This window comes from Excalfactoria chinensis, chromosome 4 (assembly GCF_039878825.1).
Source record: "Excalfactoria chinensis isolate bCotChi1 chromosome 4, bCotChi1.hap2, whole genome shotgun sequence".
Classification (NCBI taxonomy): domain Eukaryota; kingdom Metazoa; phylum Chordata; class Aves; order Galliformes; family Phasianidae; genus Excalfactoria; species Excalfactoria chinensis.
The window spans coordinates 73,171,104-73,189,565 of record NC_092828.1 but is presented as its reverse complement, the minus strand read 5'-3'; the positions used below and the strand labels follow the sequence as shown (position 1 = coordinate 73,189,565).

Below are 18,462 nucleotides of genomic sequence, written 5' to 3'. Positions count from 1 at the left end.
CACCTATTTACTGGTGCATTATTTCCTATTACTCCCGAAGGAAGAGTTTAATGTTTTTTTGGTGTGGAAGTTTTCTGCATCACAAACACAGATCATGGAGAAGTAATATTCCTTTGTGACAGCAAGGAGGTGAAGTCATGAATAATTTAAGCTTTATGCTCTGCCCTAACCATCCTTTAGAAAGCAGAGTGCCTAGTGCTTAGGCAGACAATCTATAAGTATGTTTAGCATTGTGATCCTGGTAGATGTAGAAAGGAGCAGACAGAGGAAGGGGAGGAAGAAGCCATTGCACCTCACTGCCTGGAAGGTCGTTCTCACAAGGGTCAAGCTGACAGCTGGAGCCATTTCCCTGGTGACTGCAGGAGGCTGGGATTGTTCCTGGCAGAGTGGGGGCACTTGTTCTTCCTTAGCTTCTCAGGAGCACACCGGAGCTCTGAGATTTCTCCAGTTTGCTTAAGGTCCAAAATATACTCAACAGGAGAGTGCAGCTGTGTTGCCAAGATTGTTTACTCGGAAGTAGTATGAGCCCCACCTGAAACTCTTAGTGAAAAAATATTGTGGTTTTCACCTGTTATTAAATAGGAGCTGAAGACAAAATTTTATTTCTATTCAAAAATGCAGAAAACAGGTGTTGTCTACACCTGCTTTCTGTCTACATGCCCACATGTAAATACATTGAGTGCAGTCTGGGCCAATGATACTCGTGGTGATAACGCTGTAAATTCAAGGCAACGCACAAATCACATCTAAAATTCATTTCAGTTTCATATAACCATGACAAGAACCTCAGTTTCTCCTGAGCCTATACCTCAATCAGTACTTTTACCACCAGTTGTTAAAATAAGTTAAGACAAGGTGTACTCCACTATTTTTAATAGCAAAACACTCATCATTCTTTGCTTGATCCTTATTTTACTGTAACCTTACTTGCTTAATAAGCCCAATATCTTGACTTCTGGGAGAAAAAATTATTGCTTTAAAGAGTCTCTGTAATTTTGGCCAGTGAAAAACCTACGTTCTCAAAACATAAAAACACTAAATCCCTATATAGTTGGAAGAGTAGCACAGTTAGGATGGTACTTTACAGATGTTATAATTGGAAAGATTATTGAAGTGAAAAAGAAACAATCAAGGAAGAAATGCTTTTTCTTTAACTGAGAATCTAGGCTTAACAGGGAAAAACTCCAAAAAGGAGGGATCTCCAGAAAGAGACCTTTCTCAAGTGGTAGTCAGCCATTAAATGGTGCCTAGGAGCCAGTCTCCACGCCTTCTGGTCACATAGGTGAATTGCCTTCACCTGTGCTCTCATGGCTGACCATCCTTGCCTCAGGTGATCAATCAGTGGTTTAGGCCGCGACTCAACAGTTCCCATACAATCCCCGTATAAAGCATGGGGCTTTGTATGGGTCAGATGCACACAGAATTCAGGAGAATGGATTCCTAGTATGCTATGTATTTAAATTTATTTTTATTGATTTTTCTAGTCGGAGCGTTCAAAAATATCCACTGACCCTAGGCCAAAATGGAAACTCTTAAACAGGCATATAAATGTCATTTTTTGATGATATAAATGCCACATTTTTGAAAGCCAAAACAAAGATGCCCGAATAGAGCAATTATTTAGATTGCTGATTATGTATTTGACGTGATTGCAAAAGGTCACTTGTCTCTGGCAGTGGCAAACAGAGGCCTGGGATGATCTCATCAGCTGTAAAGCATAGGGAGGTCAGGTCTAGTTCCTCTATGGATGGAAGGCTTCAAATGAAGAAAACCTCTCAAGCTGAATTAATGTGATGACTCTCTTTCATCTGAGTCATTACTGATCAATTGTTGCAGCATGATATTGAGGGCACTGCACTGTGGTGGGTGGGAGCTACTTCACAAACAAGCCATCACAACCAGCGTTTTTGGCCACGTGCTGTCAGACAGGGTGTTAGCACACTGGCCTGGTTCACCTGTAGTCAAAGTAATCACAAGCTGTCAGCCTATCCTAGTGCAGAAGCTTCAAGTGGATGTGATTTCTTGCATCTCTCACCCTTAGATTACTTGTCATAGAGCACTGTATAACTACTACGGTCATGCAGAACTTAAGCATGGGCTCCCTGAGCATTTAGTTTATAGACATGTTAATGATGCATGCACTATTTAAACAGTTATATCTATATATAACAGCAGTAACACTAACACTCCGTGCCAACTTTAATTAGAGGGAATATTCTGTGTTTGTTCTTTTCATGTGTATAGAGCAGGAATAGAACCTCAGGTTTCTTAGTGGCAATTAGGCTGTTGCATCTCCCATGAATATGGCTCTCAAACAGGTGGTGAATTTTATTGATATGATACAACTTTTACATGCATTGGCCAGTGGGTCCCTGTGGTTGGAGTGCAGACAGAATAGAGGGCAGTGCTGAGCTCTGTACTGTACCAATGCTCCATGGAATTCCAGCTCCTGATGCTGGTGCTCCCAGCAATGGAGTGCTTAAGAGTGCAACAGAGCTCTCACACCAGGTGACACCCAGTCTCAAATCCAGGGTTCCTAAAGGCATTGATTTCCATTTCCCAGAACCAAGTAGCCAAGTAAAAAATCTGTTTGTTTGTTTTTCCAGACTTTTCGAGACCCTCCAGTCTCTCTTCTGGTCTGTGTTTGGTCTGCTGAATCTCTACGTCACCAATGTGAAAGCCAGACATGAGTTCACAGAGTTTGTTGGGGCCACTATGTTTGGTACCTACAACGTCATCTCTCTTGTCGTGCTGCTGAACATGCTTATAGCCATGATGAACAACTCCTATCAGCTCATTGCTGTAAGTTATCCGATTCTCAATTTGCATTCATTCACTATTTGCCTAATCTGTTTGCCTGGTTGTGTGTTCTGTCTGGGATGCTGAGGACTGCTACCCCCATTTCTTGACAGAAAAAAGTAGGTATTTCTATTCACTAGCCTGAATCATGCTTGCGGAGGAGGTTTTGCTCTGTTATAATGTTTCTTATCTGGAAAAGGCTTATCTCCTGTGATCTGTCCTTGTCTTCTCCTGTAGACTAACTTCACCAATCACCTTATCCTTAGCAGCTGACTGACTTAATAGCACATGGCACAGAGAGGGAAACCTTCCTACCACTTTCTAACACACTTGGTTCTAACTTGTGTAATTTTTTGGTATATTTTTTGCTTCTCTCCTATTACTGCTTTCTCATTTGCAAGGATACGTATTGGGCACCCAACATGCAATTTCTTATTCCATAGTCTTCCCACTGAAATGAGATCCTTTCCATCTGGAACTCACAACCAGTCTCCTGGCAGCTAACTCTGTAAACCTGTAATGTGAGATTCCTGGGTAGCCTCAGTGCTGGATGGATCTGAGCTGAGGCAGCTCATGGCTGCCAGTTGGCCATGGAGCCATTTTCAAACTTAACTTCATCTTCAGTCAAATGTTCAGAACTCTACTCTCTTTCTCTACTGTAATTGCATTCTGTGTGCCTAAAACCAATCAGTACTTTTCTAATTCAGTCTGTCTACAGATTGAAAACTAAAGCAACATGGCTCTGCATTTTAAGGGTCTTTAGGTAAGCTACTTAGAAACAATATGGAGCAAAGCTCAAAGCTGTATGTGCAACACTTAAGGTAAGCAAGTGGGCACTTCCAGTTCTGATGCCTAGTGCAGTAGGATTAGAGATAGTGAGCTGATGAAGAGTTATATCACCTGTTCACAGAAACAGATGCTAGGAAAATCATTTGTGCCCTCAGTTGGTCACTTAGAAGGACGGACAGAGTAGAGACTGCCTGCTCTGCATTCTAGACTATTGAGTTCTAGAACAGGATGGAACATAAAGCAGAGGAAAAGAACAGCACCACTGTGCTACTGTTTCCATTCCCAGTTTCTCTGAGGAAATGTATGGGAGAGCTGCTTTAGCTGGCTGAAGCTTGCAAAGAGTATTGCATTGTCTGCTTGAACACAACTGCTGGTGATTACCTGCTTGATCCACATGGCTCCTAAACACAGTTATTTTGTCAAAATGAATGCAAACCCAGACAAATCAGTGATATTTTTGAACATCTGATCTTTACCACATTCAAAAAATACGAGAAAAACTGGCCCCTTGACCTTCTGAACAAGGAGGAAAGCAGCTTAGCACAAAGACATCACTCCTTTATCAGTCTGTTTCAGTGCTTTAAGTGCCTTCTCTTTGTTCACTGCTACTCGGCACATTCCAGCGAGACTGGAATGAGGGCTGGGAAACAAAGATGGTTTCTTCAGCATTTTCTCCCATTCCCCTTGCTGTATTGTCATCAGATAGGCTTGTCACTGACACAAAGCCCGAACCTTGGACTGGCCTAAGAATGAACATATTTGTTATTCACTGAAATAGAAACCACTCATCATTCTTTTCCCAGAATAATTTGAGTGTTGCAGTGACACATTAGAGACAACCCCACATGACTTAGACTCATCGTAACAGTGGTACATCTGAAAGTATATCTGGGAGACTGGTGTAATGGGCTGGAACCACGAGGCAGAGCCTAGGCAAACCAGCAGCTCCTCATAGTAATTCTGGTGGGAATACAACAGGACACTTTTTTGTCGCTTACACTGCCATATTGCAGTTACTACTGAGAGCAGTGACCTTCGGGAAAACAAGAGACCATCAATCCCAGCCTCTGCTGGCACACTGCTCTGAAACTAATGTTTCTGCATGCTCACAGCATTCTCCTGGAGACAAGTTTTCTTCATGTGTCTTTTAAGGGCAAATATCAATTAATTTATTCCCTGGAGAAAATGAATTGTTACTAAATGCTGAGTTTTGCAGCCATAGGTCATTTTTTAACCTCCTGTAGTCAGCTCTACTCCCTTGTGAATCACAGTTGGGCGTTTCCTTCTCCAGATATTTATATCACTCCAAATGCACATTGAGTGATGGCATTCCAGGGAGAGAGTAGGAGAAGGGACAGGTCACCCTTGTTGAAGGTCTCCTAAAGCACACCAGGAGAACATCTTCTGCCCCATGCAGGCCTGCAGAGAAAGAAAATGAGCTTAACATAAGGAATGAGAGTGCATCATTGCTTGTTCATTTCCCTACAGTGGAGTGGTCAGGACGTGTCAATTAGTTCCACTTGTTAATGGGCCAGTGGCACAGCTGCTGTGCGAGCATTCTTCCTCCTCTCCTTTCTTCCAGGGACAAGTCTGTCACTCACTTCACAGCAGCTTTTGTTCAGATTTGCTTTTCTCTGTTGTCTCATATATACATGAGTTTCTTCTGTGAAGTTAGAGGAAAGAGGATCTGAGCTGTTCTTTCCCCACTGTTCAACATGCCTGCCCAGTACAAGAGGTAGGGCTAGGGAGTTTGTTAAGAGCTGTATGCACACAGCATGAAATCACTGGGAATCTGTGCAAGGCAGAGCAAAGCAAGCAGAGTAAAACATCCACAGAGCTTGGAGGGATTCCTGACACACAGGAGGACGAATTGTTCCACAATGATTTTTTTTTCTTTCTTTTTTAAGCTATTTCAGACTTCAGTAAGCATACTTTTCTAGGGATACCCTAACGCAACTTCGATACTGACTTTTTTTCTTACACGATGTTTTTTGCTTTTGCCAAATCACTTTCAGTAGCGGATTATAGGAATGCAAGAGAAATATGTCATGATGACGAGAGGAAGGACAGTGGGACTGAACTGAGAGAAGCCAGTAGGCTCCATCACTCATGAGTAGCGTACAGTAACAGAGTGGGTAAAGAGGAGATTTTGTGTGATAGAGATGAAAGTTACAGAATCCTCCTGCTATTTTGTGATGTTTTCAGGATAATGAGATTGTGGGTGTTAGTGACACCCAAGCATGCACATCTCCCGTGGTCCTAGGACAGAGTTGTGCAGGTTCATTTTGCCCAGAATTAGTCTATATGTAATTTTTGGAAAGCGTATTCCCTATGGGATCCATGAGATTCTGGGAAGTCACACAGGAATTACTCACTGGAACTCTACCAACATTTCTGACTGTACTGCTATGGGAACAGTAGGGGAAAGAGAGATGAAAGAGCAGGAACTAAGATCCGTTCTGAAGGAAAATGATAGGGCTGTGATCTGGATTCCAGGCGGATTAGAGCAGTAAGTGGCACACAACAGCACTGCAGTACTAAGCATCCCACTGACGTATTTAGGAGAGATGCAAGCCCTTGCAGCTTCCAGAAGTTTTAGGAAAGAACAGAGATGTAGAGATGTTTAATGCCTCAGAAATAGCGTCGCACCAGAGCAGGTCTGGGAAAAAATTGTCCTTAAATACAACTGCTGTGCATGAAAATGAAAGTGTTACTTCTGCACATTTAATTTTCTCTCAGTGTTTTGGCTAAGACAGAATTCTACAAATCCCAGAACTGAGTTTAAAATACACAGCTGGACACGGCAGGTTTTGGGGTGGTAGGTTGTCCCACTGTAGAAGTAAGGCCAGCTCTAAAGCCCGGATTAATATCCAAGCTGTGTTAAGCATCGAGACGTATTTGTCTTATAAGCTCTGTTTCAGAACCATTAATTTCAATTTCTTAGGCAAAATTGAGATGTGTTTGTTTTTGAACTCTGTCATGCAGCAGGAAATGAAATTATGCTCTCATTGTGAGTATGAGCTGGGATTAATATCTCTTGGAGCTTTTCATGGAGTAACAAAACAAGTAGGCTCTAGAAACAGCAAGTTAAATACCCCTCATTTTGTTGGCAAGCTGAATGAAGTACTGCTAGCTGTTCCCCAGTTTTATGGCCCTCAGGTGCTTGAGCCAGCCGCCCTTCTCATGCTGCTCCTCACACCTCATGCACAGCCCTGTGCTCTAGGTATGCATAATGTGCTCACATCTTTTCTTGAGTCTGCAGTGTAGCTGTACTCATCCACACCGCTCTTACTGTGCTCTCGAAACTCACTCATGTCTTCAGCAATAGTGAAGTGAAATCACTAATTCTCCTGAACTTACCCAGTTTCCCTGTGACATCTGGACAGTTTTCCACTGCTCCCCACTTCGTTCCTGGTTGCTGCAGCACCTCTTCTGAGGAGCAGGACTGACTCCCCACACTGGGTGCAGCCTCTAGAATTTGTAAAGGTTGTGGAGGACTCCCAGTAGATTCCTGTGTGTTAAAGTGAAGGGAAATGCACTGCAGCAACGATGTGCTGTGATACTGCCATGCAGCAAAAGGCCTGAGTGTGAAATCAGCCCTGGAGCCTCGCTGTAGACTGGCAGGCAGCTTAATTGCTTTTTGTTAGCAAGCTGAAGAATTCATTTGAAGGTGTAGAACTGTTTGTCTTTTTGCTGGCTTTGGCCTAATTACATATAACCCATGGACTGGAATCAAGTTGTTAATATTCATCTGGTGTTTGCAGAGCCTCTAAATGGAAGTACTCCATGTGCTCTGACTTCATGTGCAGCATCTTTCTTCTGCTATTAGACCAGACCAAGCAGATTTTCCATCCTTGGCCCAATCCTGCAAAGCCCCTCTCATTCATGTGAGGAGTGGAAACATTACATTTAAGTAAAGAACAAGAAGAGCTTCCAACGTGCCAGCGAACCCTGGTTGATCTATGATATTATAGGGAATTTGCTGGCATTTGTGTGGGCAGCTTTTGTTTCCCCTGCTGTAGTTAGCACACCAGTGCCCCACATGACAGGTCAATAATTCTCCGCCCATTACTTGTGAAGCAGCACAGCAAGGCTTGCTCTTGCTACATGATAGAAGTTGAAGTATCCAGATGGAACCACATAGGCTGCAGCCCCCTGCGTTATCCCATCTTTTATTTAGAGCTGACAAGCTCAATTAGCATTATCTTCTGCTTCTGCATCAAGGGGATTTTTTTTTTTAGGAAAGCAGGGGAAAAAAGATGAACTGAAAGATACAGGAGAACTATTTTTGAAGAAAAAGCAGTCAAAAAATAAAAGGGATTTATCCTGTAAGAACTCTCACCTGACGATGAGCAATGGGAGCAGCTGTACTGAGTACTCTGAACCGTTCCTTTCTGGATTCCAGCACTTCATGGGTTTCCTCCTCAGTATGCTGCAATATAGCAAATAAGAGATGCTAATTACACAGGTGAAACAGGATGCATACAGTTCCATCCAATTAAATGGGAAGATGTCTGTTAACCTGGGTGCTGTGATGCAGGTCCTTGTGCCTGTGGAACTGCACTGTTCTCTGGTGTCCCCACGGCTGCAGACTCTGCTCCCAGGATCTTTGGGAGAAACAGGTCCTTCATCTCTTCCATCAGTGCTGTGTGCCTGGCTCCAGATTCAGTTAAGGGATTTGAATGATCTCATACATTTATAATGGTTCCCTTTCTTTTGCCTCAAGGTTATATTTAAACAATCAGAATACTTAGCTCCAGTTTTTCTTTTTTGAGCAGTTTTTCAATTTTTGGCAGCTAAGCTCTATTTAATCACCTATGGATGCTGATGTCTGGAGGTGTCAGCACCTGCTTCTCCCACTGTTGCTATGATCCTCACAGACTCACTAACAGACACAGCCCATCTCCACTTCTGCTGAAGATAGGCAGTTCATGGCCAGTTACAAAAGCAAACAAATAGAAAATCATTTAGCACTCAAATAGATGTGCGTGGTTTATTAACTCTGAAAGTTGGGAATACTCGTGCATTTTGGTACTTAAGGATGGAATCTAAAGCTGCACATATATGTGTACAAAGAGGTTGTTTAAGCCTAAAGAGATACTGAGGCTCAGAACTTTGATTCAAGGACATTCTTGCAGCATGTGAAAACAGTCGTGGTCAGATCAGTACTGAATGTTCTGTTGTCACCGCCTTTCCTGGTTAGCTGGATGCGACCAGATACTCTGCTAAACATTTGTATGACACAGTTGGCGGCAAAGAACATCAGCTGTATTTTGTGTAAATTCATAATCGGAGCTCCAATCTAAGAATTACAAATGGCTCTATCCAGATAACACACAAAATAAGCCACTAGGGCCTTAAGTGCTTGTGGGAGTAGCTGACACCACATTTCCCAGGTGAAAGCACACCCTTGTGATGGCACAGACTGGATCCTGGGATCCGAGAATCCCAAGTGGATCCGAACTGGGATTTTGTTTCTTGGGACCACTTTCTCTTGTAGGAAAGAAAAAAAAACAGTTACAGAGAAGTACGTGATTCTCTTTTATATCTGGTTCTCAGCAGTCTAGCAGTAAAATTCAGGGTATTTCTTCTTCCTTTGAAGACTCAAATCCCAGGTTGATCTGCCATGCAGAAAAAATAAATGTGATATTCTGAAAATAGTGTGAGCAGAACTGAGTCTTTTTTCAGTTCATTTTCACTGTGGTATTAACACGGTCATCAGTGCTCAAGTACTGTAGGTTAGATACAGTTTTTCAGCCCACCATTTCTCCATGGGCATGTGTGAATTACTTGATTTTGACCTGGCTGGAGGTAGTTACCATTATCAGCACAGATATACCTTATCTCTCTGACTTCCAGCTTGAAAGGATGCTCTTATCAGCAGTGATAAGGGAGAGAGTGGATGGCAGGAAGAACAAAGCCTTACTGATACCTCTCTCATTGTTTCTTCTTGCCAAGGTTCTTAGAGAACTATTTGTCTACATGACCTTCACACTGCTCTATTTGACTATTAAAATAAAAGCTGAATATGTCAGAATATGACTGAACAAAAAGGAGTCAATTCAAATAATTTAACTGCACGAAAACCAGCGCAATCTGCAGTTCTCTGTGTTCTCTGCAATACAGTATTCCCTGGTCTTCTCATTAGCTATCATTGTTTCCATCCAATGTGCTGGTGGGAGATGAAAGGTAATTGATGAAAACCTAAATGCATTGTGGAATGTGGTGCACTGCAATCTATAATAAAAGTTTTAATTATGAATATATTCTGCATATGGAAGATATAAATAGAGATGCTCAAGCATGCATTTTCCAAGTACGAACAAACTGGTTCCCTGGAGCTGGGGAAATCAGTACAGAGGTGCATTTTGGGGGAAGACATGGTCACTACAACAGAAACGCCACTGGTTCTTGTCACTGCCCAACAGATCCAGAGTGTATCTGGGGCAATAGCCAAGCACAAAGAGAAAAATAATCTCTAGAGGACTTTATGGAAATTCACTGGGACCCATCAGACTTAACCTTCCCCAGAAAGAATATGTGCTTGAGAAAGCAAGTGGCTGATACTGAGGTGTAGTCAGATTTATATGCTAAGTCCTTGGAAAAGATTTGATAGCCCCTGATGCAGGAATCCCTGTGAAGATGGTGAAGATAACTTACATTCAGTTGTCTGTAACACAATTTAAAGCATTAAGGCTACCATTCCTGTGGGCATTTTTGCTACCAGGCTTCCTCCTGCGCTGCAGCCCCAGCACAGGCTGCCCTGCTGCCACCAGCCCGTGGTGGTGGGACATTACCAGGGCTGTGCAGTGCAGCACGCAGCTGAGCGCTGCTGAGGGGCTGCAGCCCCCTCCTGCTGGCAGGGTGAATGCTGTCTGGGTAGGGATGCAGGTGAAGCATCACAGTCATGCCAGGCAGGGGTGCTGTTGTCTCTTGTGCCTTTCCCACCTCCCTTCTCCCTTTCTGTTTCACTGCTACTTGTCTCATTTTCTCAGGGGTGTCACTTTATCTTGATGTGTCAGCTGCTTTGTTCCTGTGCGTACGAAAGCATCCTTTTGGCACAGCTGGGTCCAGTGGGCACTGAAAGACATACCATGCTGCTCCCCTGCCCAGGGTCTCCTGGAGTGCTCACATTTGGATGGACTATCGTGTGCATAGTATAGTGCTGCAGGGGTGTCACCGCATAGAATTCCCATGCTCTTCACGTGACCTTGTGTTTTCTGAAGCCAGGAGTGGTTTTCTTCTCCATTGCAACCAGTGACCAACCCCTCTTCTGTATTTTTCCATCTTGTTTGGCTCTGCTCCCAAGATGGTGTCCTTTATCCATCTTGTGACATGAAGCAGTTATTGTGCTGCGTGTCCTGCTGACACCGAACTGGCCATCTCCCTGGTCTGTTTGAAGTGATGGACGTTGGAGACTGCAAAACAAAATCTTTTCACAGCTCCTTTTGTGAGCATGTTGTTCTATGGGCTGTACCACAGCTGGGCTCTTATCAGGCATTCAAGTTTTAAAGACTCAATCTCCGAGCCCTCACTCCTCCTGTACTTTACCAGGTAAAGACAGTTCTTTGCTGAAATCAAGCCTTCACCTGTATCCTGGCCCAGGAATTCACTTTCTGGTACCCCAGTGTCAGTGTTTATGCATGTTTCTGAAGACCTGCATATGCTTTATGAAAAAGCTTTTCTGTGCTGCAGCCAAGGAGCAGCTCTCCCTTCTTATGCTGACACTGTCCTTTCTGCTTGCCACTCTGCATGCTGTGTGCTCTGTGCTTTCCAGACATGCTCTACCTTTACCCTGTGTGTACTGCTCCATGTTTCTGCAGAGCCACCCCCCAGACCGTGCTCCTGGCATTGCCCGCTGCTGCTCAGGGCCTGACTGCTCTGCCTGGCATGGCGCGATTCATGCCAGACAATGCTTTCATCTCTCCTTTGGCTGTCTCATTCCCTGACTGTTCTAATTGCTTTTTCTAATGCTAGATTGTCCTCCTTTAGTAATTTTTCTCGTATTATTTTTGTGATTGATCCCATTAAGTTCTTACCCTTCAGTATGTCATCCCCAGCTTTGAAAGCAAAGTCATTTGTTGTCAGCTGCAGCTGAATTACCTATGCATTAATTGCCTTTGTAGGTCTCAGATTTTGCTCATGGAAAGCTTTTTCCTTTGTATGAAATACTTCTCTTTGAAAAATACTCAGCACCAGCTCAAACAGCCTGCTTGGATTTTTGCTGCTTGCTTCTCTGAGCTTGTCATTAAGCCCCCAATCTCTGCTGATGTCATTAGCAGTTTGCACAACATATATTACAAAATTAACAGTCTTGAAACTTGAAAAGTTGTCTGTGTCAGGCTCTGCAAAGATTAACTTTCTCCTGGCCCTCTTTCTGTTCTGCTTTCTGTTCAAGACACACAAGGGCATATTTTTTGTGCTAGCCTGCTTGTAAGCCATTACTGATGAATTTTCTGTGCTGTTACTGCTCTGGATTTATCCTGCAAAGAGCAATAAAGAGACAAAGGAGAAAGAAATATACTAAATACAGTTTAATGACTTTCCCCTACTCTTAGCAGCTCAGCTAATGATACAACAAAAAGCACCTTTGACACTGCTGTGCCTCTGAGGGAATGAGCCCCCCCAGTCGCTACTCACCAGGCTGCAAATAAGACATGTCTGTGACCTCCTTTAAAAGTGGGTGATGCATCTCCTCCTTCTTCCCTGGAGGAAAGTAATACAGCTTGGGCCCTTCCTGACCTTCTTTGCACCTCCTGGGACAGCAGCAGAGCCTTCCATGCAGACATCCTGCTGGCTGCTGCCAGCCTTCCCTACATAGCAGGCTGCCCTGCTTCTGCAGTGCACAGCCACTGCCAGACAGCCTGGTCCTGGGGGCATTATCATAGCCATCTATATCTGCATCTGACAGGCAGCAGCCTGATTTCCAGCTTAGCCCACTGGCTGTTGTGTAATAAAGTACAAGAAAGGCACACACAGCCTTTTTTGTGCCAGCTAGAAAGATGCCAGACATCTTTATACATTACTCTGTGCAAAGGGGTGTGTGGAGGATTTGTATCCTAGGAACACGCTTCTTTCCTCCTGTTAGAGAAAGGTGAGAAGCCCTTGTGCAACACTTGTAGCATAAAGGAGCTGAAGCAGATGCTTGTCTTGTGATTTGGAAAAGTCTAAAGGTATCAAATTGCCCAGATGCCCAACTTCACTGTCATCTCTGTGCTGCTCTCATCGAGTGCTTGTACCATGGCCATACACCAGCCTCACGCAAGCTGAGCAGGGTGCAGCAGCTGTGAGCACACAGCTGTCAGAACCCATTTCAGGCTGCAGTGGAAATGCTAAGTCATGGCTTCAAGCAGTGATTGAGCACCTGGTGGTAAGGCAGGGCTGACCCAGTGGAACTCAGGTGCACCTGAACGACCAGAAGGGGTGTATCCTGGATCCATCCCTTCCCAGACCTCATTTATGGGTTGTCAGGGGGGTGGAAAAGTATTTTGTTGGGGAGCTTTTTTTCCTTCATTTTTGTGTCTGTGGATGCTGTATTTGGGCTTGCTCTTGTTTGCTGTAGATAAAGACTTACTCACCCTGCTATTATTGCTGTACTTTCTATCACATTATAGCATTACTTAGCCCTGAGCCAATGGAAACTCAGAATCATTGTAGAGCTTTCAGGGATGCCACTTCAAAAGCCATGAGATTGGGCTCCTGTGTTTGCCATCAGGCTTGTGCTAAGTCACAAGTGACGGTATTTTCCTTCTCCAGCTTTTTGGCCACCAGGGAGCCCAGACACTAAATCCAAGAAACAAGCTGAGGAACCCAGGTAGAGTGGTAGTGGCAGCCATCTGACACAGGGATGAAAGCGTCCTCTTGTCCTACCAACAACAGGGAAGGTGTACCAGAGGAGGCTGGGGGTTCAGTGTTAGGAAAAACTTCTTCACAAGAGTGGTCATACACTGGCATGGGCTGCACAGGGAAGTGGTGGAGTTGCCATCGCTGGGAGTGTTGAATAACTGTGGAGATGTACTCTGAGACATGGTCCAGTGGGCAGTATTAGTGGTAGGTGGACAGTTAGACTATAGATGATGTCAGAGGTCTTTCCTAACCTTCATGATTCCCTGCTTCTATGGGGGCAGTAGCAGCCAAAAAACAGGAAGTTATTTGGCAATGCATCATCTAAACCATATGGCCCAATAAGGAGATGGCAGTAGAGATCTGTGGGTTTTTTGTTGATTTTTTAAGTTACAAAATGTAAACAACAGACTTTCTACACAGAGATGAAGGTGGAGATTAATGCTTGAATTTTCCTGTGTAATTAGTGTAGCAGGTAATTATTTAAAATCTGGCACATCTGTGAATACATCACTTTGACTGAATTAAGGAATCCTCACAACTGCTGCAGTCAGATGGCTCCAGCAATCCCACAGGGAAATCTTTATGGGAGATTACTTTTCACTTCAAATGGCAGAGATTTGCAAGAGGATTATGTGGCCAGTATGACACATCTGTATTGTGATTGCAGGTGATACTTTTCTCAGAGAGAGGCTGAGCGTTGTTTCTTTGAGTTCATGCGCTCTCTGAGCGTGAGGGCTCAGCTCTCTTAGAAACAGTGCGTTCTGCAGCTGAAATGATGAGCAGTGCTTGAAAGGAAATGGTGACGAGAACAAGGGCAAGAGCAACACAACAGGGGCCTGAAGAGAGGACAAAGAAATCCGAACTTGGATTTAAATTCCTAACGCAACAAGGTCACGCTTGCAAAGCTAACAGATGTTTCTTTAGCTTATTGTATAAGTTACAAAAGTTGTCATATGAAAACATTACACGATGCCTGTGAGGGCTGAGGGCATCATCTCCTGTGACCCATCCCAGCAGTTCTGTGGCCCTGCAGGAACCGTCAGGCTGTCGAGTAGCTGTGGAGCTTTGCATGTGGTGGCCAAGGCCTGGGCTGGATATCAGAAGACTGCTGAAGCTGGCGCTGCTGGTTATTCATCACAGGGAAGTGAGTTCACAAAACTGCTGTTTCACATGCAGATTTCACTGCTCATAGCGCTGAAGAGAGCTCTAGCCAAGAAAATGGTGGTCTCCTGCCACCAAAAACCGAACAAACAAAAAACCAACCCAAAAAACAGTAAAACTGAGCTCTCTGTCATCTGTGTATTTCCAATTCAGAACTGCTGCCAGCAGTTCTCAGCTGATTTGCCCAGGTTCTCAAAACATTGAGGTGAGCAACTGGACAGGCTGAGTTTGTAAACCCCAGGGGAATTAAGAGCAGTAAAAGAGAGAAACAGCAAAGACACCTGGAGTACAGTACAGGGGTGTGTCTTTTAAATGGGGGTATATTGTGCTCTGTGACTAAGACTGTGCAAGCAGTACAGGTGAGACATGTCACCATACCCAATCCTGCCCCAACACTGGCTGCAGCCAGTTGTGATGGACATTTGTAGAAGGGATGGACTTCTAGGATGGTTATCTAGCCAAACAAATGCCTCCCTTCTGATTCCCCAGTAGGACCTTTACACTTACTTCTGCATTAACAAAAAGCCTGAAGTATATGTGTCTCTAAATAACAGCTTTGTACTCTCACTGTTTTAACCTGAACTCCCCAGCTGCCCCAGATACTGCTGTCAGTATTTCCAGTTGTCTGTAGTTCCTGCACACCCCAAGAAAGCCTTACAATATGGCTGAGTAACCCAAAGCATCTCATGCTGCCAGGCACGATCTGGATATTTCCCTACAGAGTGCTTCAGAGGCTCGATCTATCAGTGCACCAACTGTCTGCAGCCTCTTCATATGCAGTCACTGCTGGGTTTTCCCCTTTGCCTCTCAGTGAGCGTGTCCAGGGGGAGATGCAGCTCAGGCCCTTGTATTTTGAGCTGATTCACACCATCTGCAGAGAGTAATGTGCTCCTCAGCCACCAAGGCAGTTGTTTTAAATCAAGAGCTGCACATAATTTGAGTATGCTATTAAAATGGAGTTGAGCTGCACCTCGCTGTTGAATTGTGAGCATATTTTAGCCATGTCAGAGCATTGGAGCATAGCCAGAATGCCAGCGTAGTAATTTCTGGGGCATGATGTTCAGCCATATTTTATTTAACTCCCTGCCCTACACTTCACTGTGTGGTTTTGAGGGCTGCTGCCTGCCCAGGCTCTACAGATTGGATGGCAAATATCTCAGTTCAGGGATCACCATTTTGCAGCTTGGAAGGCTGATGTCTTGCACACTCTGTACTTCTTTCTCGGTGATGGTAGGGATGCGCATCTGCCTGTGTAGCTGTAAAATGACAGAAGTACTTTCCACCTTTACTTTGTTGGGATGAGAGCAAAGCAAGCGGGCACAGTGTTGTGGTGATTGCATAAATGAAAAAAATCAGTCAGCTGTCTCCAGTTTGGTGTAGTGATATTGCAGAGGTGAGATTTAAAACATGGCACACAGTGAAATGTTACCACTTGTTTATAAACAAGTGCTGAATTAATAGATGCTATAAAAAAACAATCAACAAAAACTATGAAATGTCTTTTTTTCAAGGAAAAGCATGAGAATTCATTGGCTTTTGACATGAAAAACAACCGTTTTTGATAATAGAAGCACTAGCAAAAAGCAAAATAAAAACAGTTTCCTCGCGTCTTTTACTGGTAAGCCAGTGATAAGCATAAACCCTAAAGGATCACAGAATCAGAATCACAGAATCACCAAGGTTGGAAAAGACCTACAAGATCATCCAGTCCAACCATCCACCCATCACCAATAGCTCTCACTAAACCATGTCCCTCAACACAACGTCCACATGTTCCTTGAACACCCCCAGGATCGGTGACTCGACCACCTCCCTGGGCAGCCCATTGCACTGCCTGACCACTCTTTCAGAGAAGCAGTATTTCTTCACATCCAACCTGAACATCCCTGGCACAGCTTGAAGCCATTCCCTCTAGTCCTATTACCAGTTACACAAGAGAAGAGGACAACCCCCATTTCACTGCAACCTCCCTTCAGGTAATAATAGAGAGCAATGAGGTCTCCCCTGAGCGGCAGTTTGGTGTACTTATATTTCAGAGGTGAGATTTAAAACATGATACACAGTAAAAGTTGCCATTTGTTTGGATTTAACTCCATTCACCACCACTCTCTGAGCCTGGCCCTCCAGCCAGCTCCTTACCCAGCCCGGCTCAGCTGTCACCTCCACCAGTTCCCTCAGCACTCTCAGGTGAATCTCATCCAGCCCCGTGGACTTGTGGCAGTCCAGTTGGAGCAGCAGGTCTCTGACTGTGCCCTCCTGAATCGTGGGGATTTAGTCTGTTCCTCAGCCGAGACTTCCAGGTCAGAGAGAGGAGTACCCTGAGGATAACTGGTTTGACCTTTAAAGACAGACATAAAGGAGGCATTCAGAACCTCTGCCTTTTCCTTATCCTCAGTAGTCACATTCCCAGCCTCATCTAATGAAGAATGGAAATTCTCCTTAGTCCTCCTCTTACTGTTGATGTATTTGTAAAAGAGTTTCTTGTTCCTTTTTACCAGACCATTCCCAGCATATGTCAGGGAAGTTGAAGTCCCCCATGAAGATAAAGGCTGGTGATGGTGCAGCTTCCATCTGCTGCTGGTAGAACACCTCATCTGTCTCTTCATCCTGGTTTGATGGTCTATAGCAAATGCCTACCAAGATGTCTGCCTTGTCAGCCCTTCCCCAGTCATTACCTGTAGGGATTCAACATTATCATCCCCAACCACAAGCTCAGTAACATCAAAGCACTCTTTAATATACAGAGCCACACCACCACCCCTCCTTCCTTGACAGTCCTTCCTGAAGAGTTTGTAGCCATCCATGAAGCTAGCTAGGATGGAGCTAAGCTTTAGCTTGTCAAACCTTTTTGCTGGATATTGCTATCATTACATTTGAGTGGATGGTATTTTTCTGCTCAGCTGTGTTCTGCACTCCTAAGTACACTCCCAGCAAGGAGACTGAAGAAGTGATACTGCTTTGCTGCAGCTGTGGAGTTTCTTTCTTGTTCATGTCACCTCCTTAGCCTCTGGTATTTGCTCCAGTAAAGCCTGCCTAAAACTGTTGATGCTCTTTTCTCCTCCCACAGGACCATGCAGACATCGAGTGGAAGTTTGCACGGACAAAGCTCTGGATGAGTTACTTTGACGAAGGGGCCACCCTGCCTCCTCCCTTTAACATCATCCCAAGTCCCAAGTCTTTCTGGTACCTCTGCAAGTGGATTCACAATCAGCTGTGCCCAGGCAATGACTCTGACAATGAACAGAAGAGACATGAAAACCTCAAAACATTCACGGTAAGGAGCTGCATGGTTGTAAACTTCAGTTTTTAGGAGAGCTTTTGCATGTTCAGGGTCACCAGGGCCACAAGTACGCTGGTGTAGTAGAAGGTTGCTGCTGGATCATAACTTGCCAAGAGTCATCATTACAAAGATGGTGACATGGGTAACAACATCCCTATGCCTTTCTCTTTCCAGGAGCGCCACGCTGATAACCTCATCCAGAATCAACATTACCAGGTATGCTCTCCAGCAGATCAAATTTTCATTTGCTTTTTCTTTTTCCTGCTTATTTTCTAGTACCTCGCTTCTTGTTTTCTTCTGGAATGTATACAAGTGTAGGAACTCCAGGAGGATTTTGCTTATGGATTAAAGCATTTCCTCAGTGGAAGCTGAGTTTGGTAAATCATTCCTAACTCTTCCACCTGCTCTAAGGTAGCAGAAAATTTGCCAAGTGTCACTGATTGCTGAAGTCAAAGGCTGCATCAGCAGTGACTTCAGAGGGATGATGCTGCCAACTCATCCTGATTATAACTGTTTCTGCAGCATTTCTACACAAGACCTCCCAAGTTGCTCCTCTTCTTTTTTGCAAGTTATCCCTAATCCTACAT

The 18,462-nt window shown here is 44.2% G+C and overlaps 1 protein-coding gene across 6 annotated transcripts in view; it reads left to right on the top strand.

Moving 5' to 3' along the window:
* TRPC5 (transient receptor potential cation channel subfamily C member 5) overlaps positions 1 to 18,462 on the top strand; it is a 96,785-nt gene that overhangs the window by 69,354 nt on the left and 8,969 nt on the right. For all 6 annotated transcript variants that reach the window (XM_072334679.1, XM_072334678.1, XM_072334674.1 and 3 more), the window contains exons 7-9: positions 2,607 to 2,802; positions 17,663 to 17,869; positions 18,050 to 18,091. In XM_072334679.1, coding sequence (XP_072190780.1) covers positions 2,607 to 2,802; positions 17,663 to 17,869; positions 18,050 to 18,091 — 445 coding nt within the window. The remainder of the gene's footprint in view (positions 1 to 2,606; positions 2,803 to 17,662; positions 17,870 to 18,049; positions 18,092 to 18,462) is intronic.